The 18,016-nt window shown below is 33.0% G+C and overlaps 1 protein-coding gene across 1 annotated transcript in view; it reads right to left on the reverse strand.

Annotated features, from left to right (window-relative positions):
• LOC106775722 (E3 ubiquitin-protein ligase UPL6) overlaps positions 1 to 18,016 on the reverse strand; it is a 28,295-nt gene that overhangs the window by 4,790 nt on the left and 5,489 nt on the right. Inside the window, exons 4-21 of the mRNA XM_014662876.2 lie at positions 16,334 to 16,445; positions 13,430 to 13,610; positions 11,790 to 11,972; positions 10,934 to 11,116; positions 9,260 to 9,335; positions 8,267 to 8,385; positions 7,869 to 8,170; positions 7,660 to 7,756; positions 7,198 to 7,338; positions 6,599 to 6,682; positions 6,435 to 6,521; positions 6,134 to 6,274; positions 5,922 to 6,047; positions 5,124 to 5,222; positions 4,500 to 4,567; positions 2,247 to 2,313; positions 1,492 to 1,662; positions 1,147 to 1,236 (exon numbers count right to left, since the gene is read on the reverse strand). Coding sequence (XP_014518362.1) covers positions 1,147 to 1,236; positions 1,492 to 1,662; positions 2,247 to 2,313; positions 4,500 to 4,567; positions 5,124 to 5,222; positions 5,922 to 6,047; positions 6,134 to 6,274; positions 6,435 to 6,521; positions 6,599 to 6,682; positions 7,198 to 7,338; positions 7,660 to 7,756; positions 7,869 to 8,170; positions 8,267 to 8,385; positions 9,260 to 9,335; positions 10,934 to 11,116; positions 11,790 to 11,972; positions 13,430 to 13,610; positions 16,334 to 16,445 — 2,327 coding nt within the window. The remainder of the gene's footprint in view (positions 1 to 1,146; positions 1,237 to 1,491; positions 1,663 to 2,246; positions 2,314 to 4,499; positions 4,568 to 5,123; positions 5,223 to 5,921; positions 6,048 to 6,133; positions 6,275 to 6,434; positions 6,522 to 6,598; positions 6,683 to 7,197; positions 7,339 to 7,659; positions 7,757 to 7,868; positions 8,171 to 8,266; positions 8,386 to 9,259; positions 9,336 to 10,933; positions 11,117 to 11,789; positions 11,973 to 13,429; positions 13,611 to 16,333; positions 16,446 to 18,016) is intronic.

Below are 18,016 nucleotides of genomic sequence, written 5' to 3' on the forward strand. Positions count from 1 at the left end.
AGCTTTGTTTCAACTGTCTCGTTGACAGCCATCAAGATCGTTGCTTGTCATTGTTATTGAGGTAAGTGGTGAGCCAAAAAGGTGCGCCCACTTTCTGTCACCAATAATAGGATTGTTGGGACCTCTGTGCAGCATGAAGTCCCATTTGACTATGATTTGATTCTTTTTCCAAACAAGTTTTTTCTATTATCTCCTTGTTATGTGTTTTTCAATGTCTGAAGTGAAAGATTTTAAAGAGGAACTTGATTATTTGAGAATAGTGATTGAACCAATTACTAAGTTTGCTAGATCATATACCCTACCCATGAAAGGTAAGAGCACACTCAGGGCTATTGGCCCTTTGCATTAGGGTGTTTGGATTGTTCATTTAGGAGCAATTGATCACATGACTCATTTTCCTAAGCTCTTTAATTTGCATGTCAAGATAATCAGAGAACAATTTCCATTGCAAATGGTGAAAATGTGTCCATGTGTAAATCCAGGAATATAACTTTGAAATCATCTATGGTATTAAAGGATGTTTTATATATCCCAAAACTGACCAATAGCCTTCATTCTATACAAAAGCTTAGGAAAAAGTATAAAAGATTAAAATTGTTCAGTAACTTTGTTTCTTTCCTTATTGTGTATTTGAATTGAAGACACTGCCACGAGAAAGACCATTTTAATTTCTAAGGAGCAAAGTGAGTTGTATCTATTGGACCACCGAAAAATATTGAATCCTACACTAGTTATGTCAGTCTTTGGCTTAAGGGTGTATTGAAAATCTCACATCAACAAAAGATATGACCAAATTATAGTATATAACCAGGAACAAACCTCAAGTGGAAAACTTGTTCTATGAAGTTAAATTAGACTTAAAATAACTTTCTAAGAAGGTATAACCATATAACCAAATATAACAAAGTCAAGGCCTACTTTTCACTTTATAATTATTGATCATTAGAAACATAATTTGTAGCTAGAGACAAAAATAAGCGAGTGCATGGCCATCTACCAATGGCAAGTGTAAACTATTGCATGTAGGAGAAAATGATAAGCACGCAATTGTTGATCAGACCCATAAGATCACCATGCAAGAACAGGAATTCGAATGAAAAAGGAATGGCTTTAGAGGCTTAAAAGTCAGTCAAGATAGAAGGAAACCTGAAGTTCATGCTCATTGAACATATCAATCCAATCCTTCTGAATAAGTTGCTGAAATCCTCTCAGGAAATGAGAGCTTTGCTGACGTATCTATAAAAGATAGTTATTTTTAATATATTTGACACATAAATACAGTCACCCTGAGATGCATTTTAAATCAAATAGAAAATTAAGCCTTGTTTTGTTATTTTTTTTTATACAAACAGTTCAAGTACAAGAAAGAGAGGTCAAATGAATCAAAATTTCCCATAAACTAAAAAGCTAAAATCATTTCTCCTCTCCATTTATTTCTTCTCTTACATGAGTGTTAATTGAGACCTTTATTCAAAGTAGGGCTTACTTTACCTGACAATTCAAGCGGTGATTGGCTACTAGATGAATAAAAGTAATGACATTCTCATTAGTAACACGGATGTTCTTTCCCCGTGGAAGCAGCTCCTCTTCTGTTTGCTCTCCGTATTCATTGTTTACTATAACAAAATATAGTTCCAACTCCGAAATGTCACCCTCATAATGCTGTTAACAAAAAAGAGGGAAAAGATTGACACACTCACCGAGACAGTGAAGGCTTTCCTACACGTAATCTTTCAATAATTATAAAGCAATTGTGTTACAAACTCCCCACCCATAGTTCTAATCCAAGGACAACATAGTCTTATAATATATTTTGTATTTGGGGCAGTATATCATGTATATATTTGGTAGGATTAGTTACATTACTATGTGGCAGTCAAAAAATGTATAAGATTCATGCTGACACCCCCGTCCATTCCAATTTTGATTTTCAATTGTTTGATCATACATGCAAGCATGACAATATGTTTATATAATGTTGAATTGTTACATTTGATCATAACAGTGCATATCAATTCAACAAGACCATCGAAACTTGACTGTTCATGAAAAAAAGAAAAATTATGTCAAGCTATATATAGTTCTATTAGTTTTTTTTAGCTTGGATACGAGCTTAAGGTGTTATTTTATTTTCAAGAAACCTTCTTCAGTCCAGCGATAACTAACATTACATAAACTAATTTCCATAGAGTTTTCGCAAGAATAAAATAGATGTCCGGAAATGAAAGCCAAAGACGAGCTATTACCTTAAGAAAAATAAGATGACGATATAATTCTGGATCCAGGGAAGGCAAGTCATTTAGATAGTTGTGCCTGATACAACCAGAAAATAAAGGCATAAAAACAAAGAAGTATAGCTTCCTCTCACCTAACAAATGCATCACAAATTAGGTATAATTTCTCATTCATTTTCTACATATTCCTAGTAGAGGCATGTTTACTTAGTAATTTACACATGCCTTTGTCCTATTGGTACATGTAATTTTTCTTGTTTATTTTCTACACAGGAAAGAAAATCCTAACCTTTATAAAGGATTGACGGTAGTTTGAATTGAATGCAGGAAGAAAATAGGAAGTTAATCATTGTAACCCCGGAGTACATGACAATTGTGGAACATCCAAAAATTAATTAGGACATTTTCACTAGGCCACACTTAGAAACTCTAAGAGGAAACTTGTGTCTCTGTTAAAAGATAGGTTTTTAGTTCTTTTCTAGTTTCCTTTGTTCTTGGATTCTTATAGCTTTTGTTGGAAGTCTCACATAAACTAGAACTAAGACCAATTTAGAGTATATAAGTGAATGCAAACCCCACCTTACAAGCCAGTTTTATGAGGTTGAGTAAGGCTTAAATTTGTGGAGTTGAGTAAGTTTTAAAGTTCACTTCTTAACATGGCATTAAAGCCTAAAGCTTTTGATAGTCAACAATTTGGTATGACTCAAAGTGAGGCCTCATCATTTGGCTTGATGACATTGTTTTCACATGCAGTGACCACCATAACATCTCCCAGATAAAACAACACCTTTGCCACCATTTTCAAACAAAAGATCTTGGTAAACTCATACACTTCTTAGGTATTTAGGTTGCACAATCCAACCATGTCAAAAGAAGAATTATGAATTGGATATTTTGGAGAAAACTCGGTTCATGAATTTAAAACCTATTGACACACCCATGGATCCTAATACCAAACTCCTACCAAATCAGGAGGAGCCTCTTTCAAATCCTGAGTAACATAGAAGATTGGTTCGGAAATTAAGTTACCTTTCAGTTACTTGTCCTGACATTTCCTTTGCAGTCAATGTGGTGACCCAATTTCTCAATTCCCCAAGTGAAGATCATTGAAATACAATTATCCATATATTAAAGTACATTAAAGGATCTCCTGGAAAAGGTTTGTCATATGGTTCCAATAAGCATACAAAAGTTTTTTGTTATTCAGATGTTGATTGAACTGGATCTCCTTTTGATAGAAGATCTACCTTCGGGTATTATGTCTCCATTGGTGGTAGTTTGATTTCTTGGAAGAGCATAGAACAAAGTGTTGTCACAAGATCTAGTGCAGAAACAGAATATAGAGTTATGGCATCAACCACTTGTGAACTTGTTTGGCTTAAGCAATTGCTTAGAGAGTTACAATTTGGAGATCTCACTCAAATGACACTTATATGTGACAATGAGGCAGCTCTTCATATCATTTTTAATCTTGTCTTTCATGAAAAAACCAAACACATTAAGATTGACTATCATTGCATTCAACAAAAGATTGTATCAAGAAAAGATTGTATCTGGAGACATTAAGACTGAGTTTGTTAACTCAAATGATCAATTAGCATATATTTTCACTATATCTTCAAGGGGACCAAGAATTGATTATATTTGTAACAAGCTTGGTATATACAATTTATATGCACTAGCTTGAGGGAGAGTGTTAAATACATTGAGTTTTATATTAATTAGGGAAACATATACTTTTGCTATTGTTTGATATTGGTAGGTATTGTTGATATTGTTTTCAATAATATCTTCTCTTTATCATATTTATGTTTGGTTGTCATATATACTCAAATCATTCTTCATTACAAATATATTACCCTGTATGTGTTATAGACACAGAGGAGATTGATCTTATACCTAGTTTTATTATATTTAACATGGTATCAGAGTTTGAATAGAGTGTATCCTAGTAATATTTATTGTTTGTTTGACATATTGTTCCACTTGTTATCGAGTCACTATCGAACCATCTATTAAGGTCTAGTCACACACAAAACTCATTTAATAGGCTCATTCACTTCAAGAAATAAATACATTTCACAACCAGCTACGCATTACATTAAGGCTAGCAAGTGTTATTTGTGAATCACAAAACATCAACATAAAGCAGTTGTAAGCAACTAAAGAAATGCATGGAAACTCAAGATTTGAGCATTGAACAATCTAAACTTAAATAGAGCAAATAATAACTGTAGCAAACAAACCAATAAAGCTAAGTCTTACTTTTGTTTCAATTTGCTCAAAAAGAAAGTAGCAAATGGTAAATCAACCAGAATCCCTTCAAACATAGCCTGCAAAAGTATTTTGTACGCGTGAAATGTTGTTCTAATCAAGCAAAATCAATATAGGAAACGAATGCAAACACACAGTGTTGCTCTAATCAAGCAAAATTAATATAGGAAAAGAATGCAAACACACAAGAAAAATAACGCATAGAAACAAATAACTGATACAGACCAATGACCGACAAAGCAGAGTCAATCACTATGCTACTTATACCAGATTGCTTGATCCAAACTAAACCCCAAAACACTATCTCAAGGGAGGAGAATAACCAGGTCTTATATGGAGTATTTTGGCCTAGTTCCTACTATACACTATTGGAAATCTTAAAACACCCATCTTGCACCTAGGAACTTGACATCTGGATAGTGAAGTTTACAGGGCTATACTACAGGTAGCCAAATACTAACGCTGCATAGCCTCTGATTTCATATATAAAAAGAACTGAAAAGTAGGATTCCATAAATCATGTAAGGAATGGATTATTTTGGCCACTTTTTAGAAAATATAGGATGTCTTGATACACCTTATTAAAAAGACAGACGAAAATGGAAAGAAACATACCTTCGCAAGAAGAGTACCAAGAAAATGGAAAAATTGGAGATGTTGTTCATGTATCATTCCTGATCCAGGATTAGGATAAAGCAGGTGATCTGCTGTCTCCTGGATATAATGATGTTCAGAACTTCAGATAATCATAAACCAATAAATCAAAGTAAGAATATAAGGACTATCAAGAAGGTGTCTAGCTGAAGCAATGTCCAATCAAAGATTACAAAACGCAAAAGCTTTTTTTTTTCAAATATTTTCAAAGACACATTACAAACAGTTGGTCATTGTTACTAGGCATAATAGCAGTTACATTTTCAAAATTCAACAAAGAACTGCAAAGTTTATTCACTACAATTCTTGTCTTTCACACTTCACCCATACACCCCAAACCAGCCACTCCACTGCTACAATATGTAAAAGTTGAATTTGCAGCTCAAGTTTGGCTACTGTGCTGAAATGAAAGTACTAACACAGTATCCAGACCCAATTCTACACTAAACTTTGGCTACATGTGAATAGTTTTGAAATGAACCAGCTTATCCCAAAAGGTTTGTCGGGCAAAAGAACATGAAGAGTTTTATATTTAACATCCCCTCCCACTTAAGAACCCTTTAGAACTAAAGCGAGAATAAATATGGTGTACGAGCCTAACCTGTGCTAAAATTCAACTTTAATTTAGAAGGGTGTGAGTTAACGGAGGCTATTCCCAAAGATTAAGCTATCAGGTGAAGCACAAAAATCATTTTATATCTAGCAGTTATTGTACGTTAAGAAACATGAAACACAAACAGTAAATCATATCCATATGACCTTAAATAATCCATATTGCACATCAAATGCAGCACGTGTGATGTTCTCCATAAAATCTTTGAATATTCCACCTCCATCTATTCCTGCCTCTTCAACTCCAAATTCATTAACAAAAGCCACACGAATCTGAAAATTACATTGAAGGATGACTTACAAGTTCTTTCCTGAAGACCAGGGAGGAAATGATTAGTAAACATTAGCATAGGCCTTACCAGTCCTCGAAGGTCATCTTCTGACAGCTGACTCATTTGATTGTAGGCATCTTCCAAAATATGATTCCGACGAATTTTGAACCGATTTCTAGTAAAAACAGCCTGAGATCCCTGTCTTTGTCTAGCAGCAGCTAGTTGAGACTGATGAATCAATAAATAGACAAAAGCTAGTTTATGAAACACTTAGGTAAAATATTATGATAAGCTGAAACTCCAAAGTTGCTTATTATCATCCACTGTAATTCTGTAATACAAAAATAACCCCTAACTGGATCAAATCAGAACTTAGTGAGATTCTTACAGTGAAAATTTTAGCCCTGCTAGTAAATGGTATCAAGAAAGGAGCCTGCTTCAAAATTTCATTTGCTCGTGTATTTTCTATAATGGCCTGCAGAAAAAATTTGCACAACTAACAAATTATGTTTCTGTACATATAACCCTAAATATCAATTGTATAGGAAATACCTGAGAGATAAAGTAGTCATTCACCCCATCAGCATGGAAGTCACTGGGTGATGTAAACTGTCTTCTGTTGTTCCAATCTTGCAGCTGTGGGGGATAAAGGTTAATTAGGAAGAAGATAAAAAAAACCTTCAGATCCATACGGTTATTAGTAGTGCAGATGCCTTTTTAGGACAGAGGTATCAAAGAAATTGCAATTTGAATTAAGTATTCGAAGAGTATGGATAACCTCTAAATATTCCTTGTAATTAATAGAAGAAAATATATTTCCATTCTTTTTTATAGGAAACCAATGATATATAATTTTTTTATAAAAAAGGACCAGAGATAATATTATTTATTAGTGAAAAAGGAATTAAAGCACCAGTACAGAAAATATTCGATATCCTTCAAAGTGGAATAAGAAACATTAAATCCATTACAATGTAAGGCTGTCCAAATTCTCTAAAACTCCCTAGAAATAATTATAGAATAGCACTATAGAAGCCACAAATGTATAAACCCATTATAATGTAAAGCATCAAGTGATACCCTGGAAAAACATCATAGTATCATGACATCTTCCAAGTTCAACAGTGTAGAAACATGAAAAATTGCTCAACCTGGGACAGAAGCTCCGAGACTACAATGCTAACCCTCTGTTGAATAGCTTCGAACTGCTTTTTAATTGCTGTGCTGACGGGACCCGATTTTACCAAATTGGCAGATGTGGTATGATTCACCCACAATAACTGCCACAGAGCCTGCAGAAACAGCAAACTTCAAAAATCAGTTGCTACTGCAAAGCACGTTACATTTGTTAGGGGCACTGCACTAAAACTTTAGGGATCTTTTTGACATTTGACCACCGATTTTCCAAAATGTAGCACAGTCAATTCTTGGAACTTTGATGCATGTACACATTGGTATACATCCTTGTTTAGGTCTTGATTAGAGAGCTAGAAAGATATGTTTTTTTTTTTTTTTAAATATGTGAGTGAATTCCCCCTTTCCTGGGACTACAGATTTGAATCTCTGAACTCTCAACAACTTGTCTCACTAAAACAAGCATTCCATTCCATTACCTGCCTTAGCAGAGTGATAAGGCTTCTAATATCCTTCAGTGATAGTGGTTTCTCCTGCTCATAATACTCCTCATTATCAACTATCATGAGCATATGCCTGATAAAAGACAGGTTATTATTAAAGGAAACACTAAAGGTGTGCAGAATCTACAAGTCATGCATTAATAAAAGCATGTAATAAAAAAGTGAATAGTTTAAAAGATCCTTACTTGTAAACAGGACAGAATACAGAAAGTGGCAACAGCCAACCTGGTGCATCACCGGAGAGGTATGATAACCGTTCAGACAAAGATGACCACTTTTTGTTCTCATGGCACCGTTTCATAAAATTCCAAAGTATAGGAACAAGTTCAGTTCTGTAGGCAAGTACAGTCATAATCTTTTCAAGTGGCAATGTGTTGAAGATAACATGTAAAAATCCACAAACTGCACCAACAGCTGCAACCTCCCTGTCCTCTGGCTCATGATCTGAACCATTTGAAGATGAAAAATCTCTAAATAATATAGTTGTCTGCATGTGACAAAACACACAATTCATCAATTTTTCAAAATAAATGGTTAAAAAAAATTGACATTTGGTACAGAAATCATTTGCAAGATGGTATACCAGTTGCAGAAGGAAGCGAGTATCAATGGCATTAGAAATTTGTTGGTTCAATTTCCTATCCAAAACTACTTCCATGACTTCATCTTCGCCAGTCATTTCATCATTGGCAATTTTAGAATCTGAAATTAACAATTCACAGCTTAAAAACAAATGGTAAAGAGAGAACCATCTCCCATATACAAAAAATTATAAATCTAATAATTATGATTGAATATAGTAACCAGGCTTCAGAGTTATTTCAAATTTAACATAGAAACAGTTGCACACTTATTTTTTCATTTTAAGTTAACTTCTCTATGATAGATTACTCTGTTAGGGGTTCTGAAAAAAAGTGTCCGTCAACTTTTTTGCAGTTTTTAATTATACACTCAGTGGTTGCAGGTAAAACTAGGCTGCTATGTTATGGCGTTAGAAGTAATATAAAACCATTCATGTCCCTTCACGTAATAATAACTTAAGCTTTGTTTGTCGGGTCATGACAAATTGCAATATGGATCCCCTGTTATAAGATAGAACTGTATTATTGGCTTCTGTCAATTTTTTGCCTGAGGTTGTTACTATTTTTTATGTTCATTTTTATAACTAATACCAAAAACAAAATTATAGACTACTTAATTAAATTTTTCAGACACCTGGGGTTCACTCTTTATTTCCTCTTTTGGCCTTTCTAGTATTGCCGCCAGAGATGTAATTGCCTTCTTTCTTCATAACGTCAATGTATGTATATCTGTATATATTGAGGATTGTTTATATAGGTAAAGCTGATCCATCCTTGATTAAAGGGTTAGGTTATCACCTAATTAGTTTCCTTATGTATATATAGATGTAATCGTACCTTATGATAATCAACAAAAAATTCAGAAATATCCTCACTAAATTAAAAAAACATTTTTCCTTCTTTTAAAGAGAAGAGAGGTGATGTTTGTAAATATAATTTAAAACTAGAATAATATCTCTAATAAGAAAAGTTTGAATGTCTGATCAGAATCATACTCTCTCTACCATCAGATCTTGTCGGAGATGGATATGATTCCAGCAAAAATGTAGTAACAGAAGCAAGGTCTACAGCCTGCATACAAAACAAACAGAAATCAACTTAGCTTTCAACAATGACTTTCAAACTTCATTCTTATTAAAGACTAAATCTTCAACCACCAAGCCTAATCCCCCATCAAAATAAATTAAAGATACACTTTCAAGTCATATCTAATGACATAACTTTGTGTAGAATGAATTGTAGATAGTTAAAAGTTTAATCGTAATGGTAGATGAATGCATAGCCTTACGGCCCTAATCCACAAAGCCTGTAAGTGTTCTTTAATCTGTTAGTGCTTCTTCCTTCATCCTAAACAAGAGACCAAGAGTAACAAGAAAAATTGTTTTCTTTTGCATAATTTCCAAAATTTTGTATTACAAAGAAGTTTTGCATTTATATAGGTCAATTGCAAAAGCAGAACCAAATTATTAAGACTTCGAATATATTGATTATAAATCATGTGTCTTCATTATAATTGTTTTCTAATGCATTACATTAGATCCTTTGGCTGCAAATTAAGTGCCTCGCCATTAATATACAATGAAAAGATTGCAAGCTAACAAAAATAAAGAAAAAGTCCCAATAAATAATTTCAAGTTGAATTTAAAAGAAATGATGTTTCAAAAGAAGGCTATCTTGATCACATATACCTGTTTAGAATTTGCTATTTTATGCTTACAGTGAAATATTAAGACCTTTAATTTTTATACTATATTCATGGTCTAATGCATTAAAATATGAGCTTTGTACTTACTACTCACTAGTATGTATATACCTAATAAGGCACTGAACCATATTCAACCACGAAGGTTGCTTATCATTAAGATATTCAATTATATTCAACATCGAATATTGCTTACAATGCATTAAGATTAGTCATCCTTTCTCTGTTTATCATTTACCTAAATTGATGGACTTCTTTAATCAAGAAGTCACTAACCCAAAACAATACACATAGAACAGACCCTCTCCACTGAATTTCCTCTTCTTATTCAAAGAAAACAAGAATACAATTGTATAGTAATCACCCCTAAGGAAGCCCAATCTCCCTCCACTGGACGAAGTTCCGGTCAACAAACAATTTACCAATTTCATAATCCCGCCCTTTACAACTAACACTTTATTTATACTTCCCTTTCCCTCTAACTAACTTCTAACATAAACTCTGTTTCCCGCCTTTATTTTTCCTCACATATACTTTTATTCCCCTATCATAAATTCTCCATATTTCATTCAAATCAAATAAAAATGTTCAAGGCCCAAGAGCAAAATCGTTGTAGAGTTTAAGCAAAACAACTATAAATTTTAAGGAAAAAATATCACATCTGGTATAGCCAATCAAATCAAAACTCATATACCATAAATTAATAGACAAACTAGCTACCAAACTACCTACAAATATCTAGTCGCACACAAATATTTAATCGCTCATTCAAAATGTCTACTTCTCAATGTAAGGATGTGTTTGGAGATCTCAAATCAAATTATAATATATAAGTGAATACATATCTCACCTTACAAACCAATTTTGATGTCTAATTAGGCTTAAAATCCATTTTCTAAACTATACAAAGCAATATCAAATTAAAAACTAGAATAACAATAACAAATGGCAATTGTAGTCTCCTTACCATATCAAATGAACAGTCAGGTCGAGACAAAGCAATTCCACCAGTTTCTAATATATTTCCAAGAAGACAGGCATAGGTAGGAAATTCATCTGATATATCATTAGGAAGAGAATTCATCAGATTTGGTAACCATGTTGCCATCTCATGAACGTAATGTTGGCCCAGGCCCTGTTGTGCAAATACCTAAGTAGAAAAAAAAATAATCCCACTTCTCACAAGACTTTTCAAGGTTAAAGCAAGTAGAAAAAAATAGTTGTAGAACGTCATCCAACATGCCAAGGAAAATTCAGCATGAAGGCTGGAAATTTGAAAAGACAAAGACATAAGCAAAAAGAGACAAGGATAATTTCATTTTTAATCAGTTTAGGTGGTCCCCAAATCCCCCAGATTATGCAAGTAGCATACAGAAGCCCAAAACACATAAACAAAGATTTTTTTTTTCGATGTGGCCCTTTTACTTGAATTATGAATGCCATGTTGACCTTTTCCTTCCGTTTTGGTTAACAGGATTATATTCTATATTGGTAGATTTCACAATGAAGATCCATCAGCACAAAAAGAATTTGGAATGTATTAATTTTCTGCATTTCAGCAGAGGAGAAATAAAAGGAATTTTAAAGGTGTTTAAAAGTACTGAGGAAAATTTCTTTCAGTGATTTCCAAGAATTTCATCACCATCATACGTGGTTTCTATGTTAAATGATTAGATACTTTGAACACTACTTCTTCAATCTGGATTTTAGTTCTCCCATATATTTAAAGAACAAATAAACATCTTTGATGAGAAACACCTCTGTTTAACCTCATCTTAGACAGAGAAAAGGATGTCAATTAAATAGGTTAGTACAATGAATACCTGTTTTAGGTTTGGAAAAACATGCCACAAGAAAGGAATCGAAAGGATCTGTGATGAGAAGCTATATACTGGATCAGTAGGTGAACAGATACATGGCTTCTGACCAATGTGGCAAGTTACAACAGTAAGCACACGCTCCAATGATGATCCTTTTTCACTGTAAATACAATTTTCAGCATTATCCTGCAGTAGATCATTTAGGTAGTTTATGGGTTCAAGTAAAGCATAGTATAACATAAATGTCATAGAAAATAAAAAAACTAGAAGCAGTCTGATTAGAATTATGACATGGATGGAATATAAAAGTCAAGTGTACATTTGATCCACTAGCTCAGAATTCCTCAAATTAATGACACAAATAACTAACGCAAACACATGCAATACACTGCATGGAAGTTTCTTCATACAGAATAATAACTTCCATTAATAATATAAAACAAGCTTTGATCTGAATACAATAGCATTCTGAATTTCACGGTCCAATGAAGGACATATCCACCCCTTGGCCTTGTAAGAGGACTGTCTGGCAGCCTCTACAGGCTTTTTGTAACAATAATGAAGTTAATCCATAAATAAACTACATTATTGCCTTTGCTCAGTCCCACCCGTTAGAAAATAAAATGTTATCTGCCGCCCAGCTTCTAGAAGCTGACTCGATTAATATTTACTCTGTACTTCTAGACAGGAAGTTTACTCATTGTAGCTTCCTCTTATCTTCACCTTTAACATGTTTTATTTACATAAGCGTCACTCCCACCTATTAAAATTAACTAATAACATAAATCTGAAATTTGTTTACAAATTAAAAGTTATGAGATAAATGTAATAATTTTCCCGCATTTGCATAGAACTTATTTTGAAAATCAATAATATGTATTTTTGTTCAATTTTGGGTTTGATCAGTTTGGAAAATCGTCAGCCTGTACTGACCATAATCAGGTTGGACAAAACTGAAGTCCCTAACATCTCCCAGAAATCCATGTAACATTATCTTAGGTAAAACAGCAGACGTTTGAGTCCATTCAATCACATGTCAAGTCCAAAACAAACACTGCATTATAACATTGAAGGAACATATCTTCAAATTCAACAGTCTGACATTAGTTGTTTATTATTAAAAAAAGAGTTTTCCTTACACATCAAGAAAACTTCAGATGAGACCAGTATCCAGGATAAAAATGCTCCCACACACAATATAAATATAGAAAGCATTACGATATACACTACATGTTACGATACACAGAAGAAATTAGTTAAGATATCCATGAGTTAGTTACTTGAGGTGTTAGATATAAATGCAAAATAAGGAGAGGAAAGGAGAAGAGAAGTGAATTATTGTAGTTTGAGCTTCAGCTCTTTCCAAAGGGGAAGCCCTTGAAGGAGAGAGTGCTCTCCTATTTTTATTCTTTTATTGTATTCAATAGAAAACCTTTCTTTTCTTTCTCTTTTCAATTCCTGGTTCCTAACACTACGGTGAACATATTTACATAGTATGATGACGCACAATGATAGTTAATATAAATATATTAAACCAAGATGTCCTAACTTGTTCTTTGACATTAATATAACATTAGATGGCGATGATGCTGTAGGGTGCCAAGAAATAAAAACTAAAAACAAAAAAAGAATTGCAATGTTACCTTTCCTGTAAGAATAATCTCTCTAAGTAGACTAAATGCACTGTTTTTAGACAGACTTGATACTATCTTACAGCTCCATGGCAGTTTGGGATCTATCAACAATACTAAGACCTCCAGTAAAGGAATGGCCGATACATTAGATTCCTTCAGAGTTAATAAAAGCTGATCCTTCAAGTGATACCTGTGCAGAAAAAATACCATATAAGCATGATAACACAAAAATCAATCCTTACCTATCAATCTATATTATTTATGTGAAATTTCATGTACCCAACAAAAACAAAGGAACAAGTACATATACAAAAGTTCTCCACGGTTTTAAAGTATTCTTCAAAATAAAAAATACAGCAACATCAAAATCCATGCCAAATGTGTCTTCCTTTTAAAAGGTCAATGACAACACAAACTCATTATTACAGAAGTAAAAGTGGCACGAGAAAAACCCAAACCAGAGCCCCGGTTTAATTCATTAAACACCATAACCTGTATACATGATATATAATAATCAAAATCTTATTAAGATAGCTTTTTAAAAAAAAAAAAAAAATCCTTAACAATTAAGCTATGTCTATAGCATACAAGAATTTAGGAGCTGTAATAATAGAAAAAGTAGTAGATCCTGTATAATTACTAATATCTACACTACATATGTAATATTAGAAATGTTTTTATTATTCTCCTATCGTATCTTTATTATTAAAGGATATCAAATTTCCTCTATTTATTGTATTGTTGATTTCATTTTCTCAATGTAAAAAAGCATTTGTGTTCTCTAAAAAACACACAGTTTCAGCTCAGTAACTCTCTTTTCTATAGTTTAATCATATGTATTTAAAAATTAGACACGAGAAAAATCAAGAAAGCATATAATAGAAATTATTACAGATATATATGAAAAGTTTTAGAAAATGTTACAGCGTTGAAAAGAATTTATAAAAACTAATTGATCCAGGGTCCTTTAAAAGGTAAAATTCTTGGAAATTTAACTTGCCTAGAACTCTTGAATCCCTAGACTATGTGATTATGTGGTCCAGAGTTCAATTCTTTGATGTTCCCACTTTTCTAAATAAACATAAATCACAACACAAGGTAGAGAGGATCAATGTGTTGCCCCTGCTTTAAGTCAAAGGCATGTTTGATATAAAACAATACATGTGGACTTTGTCTGACACACCCCACAGCTTAAGCTTTGCGAGGAGTTGGTTTATTACACTTAATAATATTGCTCTTTTAAGAAAATAAAAGGGGACAAAATCTAATAGCATTGTGCACCACATCCTTCATCCAGGGGTCAGGGGGGATACCAATGCCTTTAGATATGTAAGTGGATAGGGCAGTGTTTACAGACCCCTTACAGTGATCTTCAAATGATTTCTGTAAGTTCTGATCTCAGGTATGTATGGTCTGAGCAAAACATGGTGCGTTTTTATTTACATTAACTGTCTTTAGTCCTTTTACCTTCTTTTAACTTCCTTGGAGATTTTTTATCCTTCCCCTACCTCTGTTTTTCTTTGCTATCTTTAATAAATTATATTTTATAAAAAAAAAATGGTTAGAGAATTTGAGAATCAACTGAAAAACAGAAGTAGAAACTTGCTTTCAAACTCTCCCAAAAAATACTCCAACCCATCAAACAGCCTCCATTTTCTCTCTAATAAAACGAACTCTCCCAAAAGTGAACTTATTGATGAAAAAAAGGTTTCCCTCTCATGAGCCATTTATTTGGGCTTGAACCACGATAAATGCACAAACCCACTTAATTATGTGCAATCGTCATTTGTTCTTGAAATAAACTTAATTATGACAGAAGGCGCAAGGACGGATTGATGATCAGAGACCTTGATACCATGTCATCAACTAACTCGCCCAAAAGCTTAGTGGTATAAGGAGAAGGGACAACGTGAGTATTAAGTCTTTAACACGAGCCAATCAAATAAAAGTTAAAAGAACAAAGTATTGACAAGATCCTCCACAGCCTATATAGGCTATAACCCATTTCAAATTCATATTCAACATTCAGCCACCACTTCTAACAGTGTTCCAATCGAAGTCAGCAAGAAAACTCAGGAATACAGGTCCAGTCTAAACAAAAAACCATTTCGAGAAATTATTCATATCCAAAAAAATATATATGTATATATATAACCATTTTTTCTGACTTTAATTTACTGACCTCGTAAAAAATATCACAAATGAAACCGAAGAAATAAACTAATAATATCCTCAGTCCTCTATACAGAAAACACATGGGTGCAAATTTTTGTATCATAATTATATGAATTAAATTTTATACCCTTAATTTATTTTATATCTGTTAGAATAATTACTAAGTCTACCTATGTTAGTGTAGTCAGTAAGACTTAAATAGGAAGTAGTGTGTTGAATTATCTCTAATGATTGTACCTAGCAGTCTAGGACAGTTCCTTGACCTTCTATCTTCCTATTGTATCAACTCTTTATCAATATAAATAGTAGAACATGAAAAGGGTCTTTTAAGCCCTCAAGAATATATTTTTATCAGTTTTAATTTCAAGAATTGGTCTATTAACCTTTTAAGTTATACTCATTAAAGAAAAGTTATGCCTTGAATTAAAAGTAGTGCGTTTAAATATAATCAGCACTTGAACCATTTAATCGCTGGTTATTTTTTAAATAAAATTTAAATTTACGACATTATTAATTAATATTAAAACTAACTTAGCTATTTTCATTGATGTTAATCAATTAATTGCTTACTTCTTCTAATAAAAGGATATAAGGAGGTAGTATTGTTTAACAGTAACAAGTAACTTAGAATCCAACGCAAAAAAAAACAATAAACTAAAAGGAAAATAGCAACCAGCAAGAAAATATAGAAAAGACAAAGGCTCAAAAGTTAATGAACTTAAAACAGATAAAACCAACCTATTATGATGTACAGCACGAATACAAGTATATACAAATTGCTTCACTCGATAGTTCACCAAAGCACACCTGGACAAGTAGTCCTCAGCAGCAAAAAGTTGGACAACATCCCCTGTTGCATACATTTTAATCCAACACATTAAGCTCCATTCCCAAAGTAAAACTTGCAGAAACAGCAAGGATGCAGCGGCAGATATCATCAAACCAATAATTGCTTTTGTTCTATATTAGATCAGCAGCACACAGCAAAAATAATGACAGATTTGGGTTTCATGTCTACATACTTAGTCAAACTCCATGAATTGTGATTAGGCTTACAGAAGAATGCAGGAACAAAAACAGTGGGACTAAGTTGTCAAATATACCCACATTTTTATATAAAACCAGACTTCCTTTAGGAGAAATACGTACAAACAATGAGAACAGAAATAGGTTACATCCTTCAACATATTTAGCAAATGTCATTTCAATAATATCTTATATGCAAGTGCTTTCATAAAAAGGAAGTTCAGTTCACTGTACTAATAATATTCTTATTCTTATATGACTAATAAATTATGGACGTAGCATCTGTCATGTGGTACACTATCACTTTTTTTATCCACGATAAAGAATTCATTGAGAGAAATGAAAAAATCATTAATCATTAACATAATTGTTTGGAGAGAAAATATACAAATTAGAGTAAATGATTCAACATGCTGCACCTTTGTAAAAGTGCTGAAAAATTGGGTAAATAATCAAGTAATCACATACCACAATATCAGGTAGCCAGGGAAAAGCTAAGTGTTTAAGGGGTTCTAATAATCTTCACTCACCCAAAATGAGGAAAGATATATGCACAAACATGTCAGGCGACAGAAAGGAAGAAAATAGATTTCAATAATGTGGATGCATTAAAAATGAAGATGGAAAAGGTATTGGTAACAAAAATATCAAGGAAAGATAAAGGAGTTACTCTTACAACACATCCATTAATCCTCTATTTGGTATAGGGTACATGAAGAGAGAACGAAGTGAGTGCAAGTGAAGGGGGATTGGATGTTTGGAAGAACTATTTAAAAGAATCAAGGGATTCCACATTAATGATTTGCATGGAAATTACATTATTGCTGTTACCATAATTGGGGACATTGCTTCCAATACCTCCCAAAATTACAATATACCCATTATACCCTTTCCATTTATGATAGTAAAAGTGCAAAGTGTAAGGACCAAGTTAATTTGGCTAAGAGTAGAAGTAGTTTAATTGGATTAAGTATGAATATTTTATTATTTAAGTAAACAAAACGTCTGTTTTAAAGGATAATTGTTCAAACTTCATTTTACAAAAACCATCTTCTCAAAAACATTTTTCCTATGCCTTCTCTCTGGATCTCTGAAATAGTTATTCATCCTTTCATAGATCCAAGTCAATCTTAGAGATGGTGGTGGAGAGTATAACACTTTTGTCTTATCAAAAGTCATTTTTTAGTAAGTTTTTCTTTGCTCTTTTTTTCCTTGAGATGGTTTTGTGGGAAGGGTTGCATGCCTTGGGTTAAGACTATGCATGTGAGGTTTATGAGGCAAAGATAAATCTCTCTTAGTCCAGGAGTGTGATGATATGACTAGATTGTTGATCAGAGTATTTTATGTGCAGATTTTACCTTCATGTGACAGTAGCGAAGTTGGGAGCATAAGCTT

This window comes from Vigna radiata, chromosome 10, assembly GCF_000741045.1.
Source record: "Vigna radiata var. radiata cultivar VC1973A chromosome 10, Vradiata_ver6, whole genome shotgun sequence".
Taxonomy (NCBI): domain Eukaryota; kingdom Viridiplantae; phylum Streptophyta; class Magnoliopsida; order Fabales; family Fabaceae; genus Vigna; species Vigna radiata.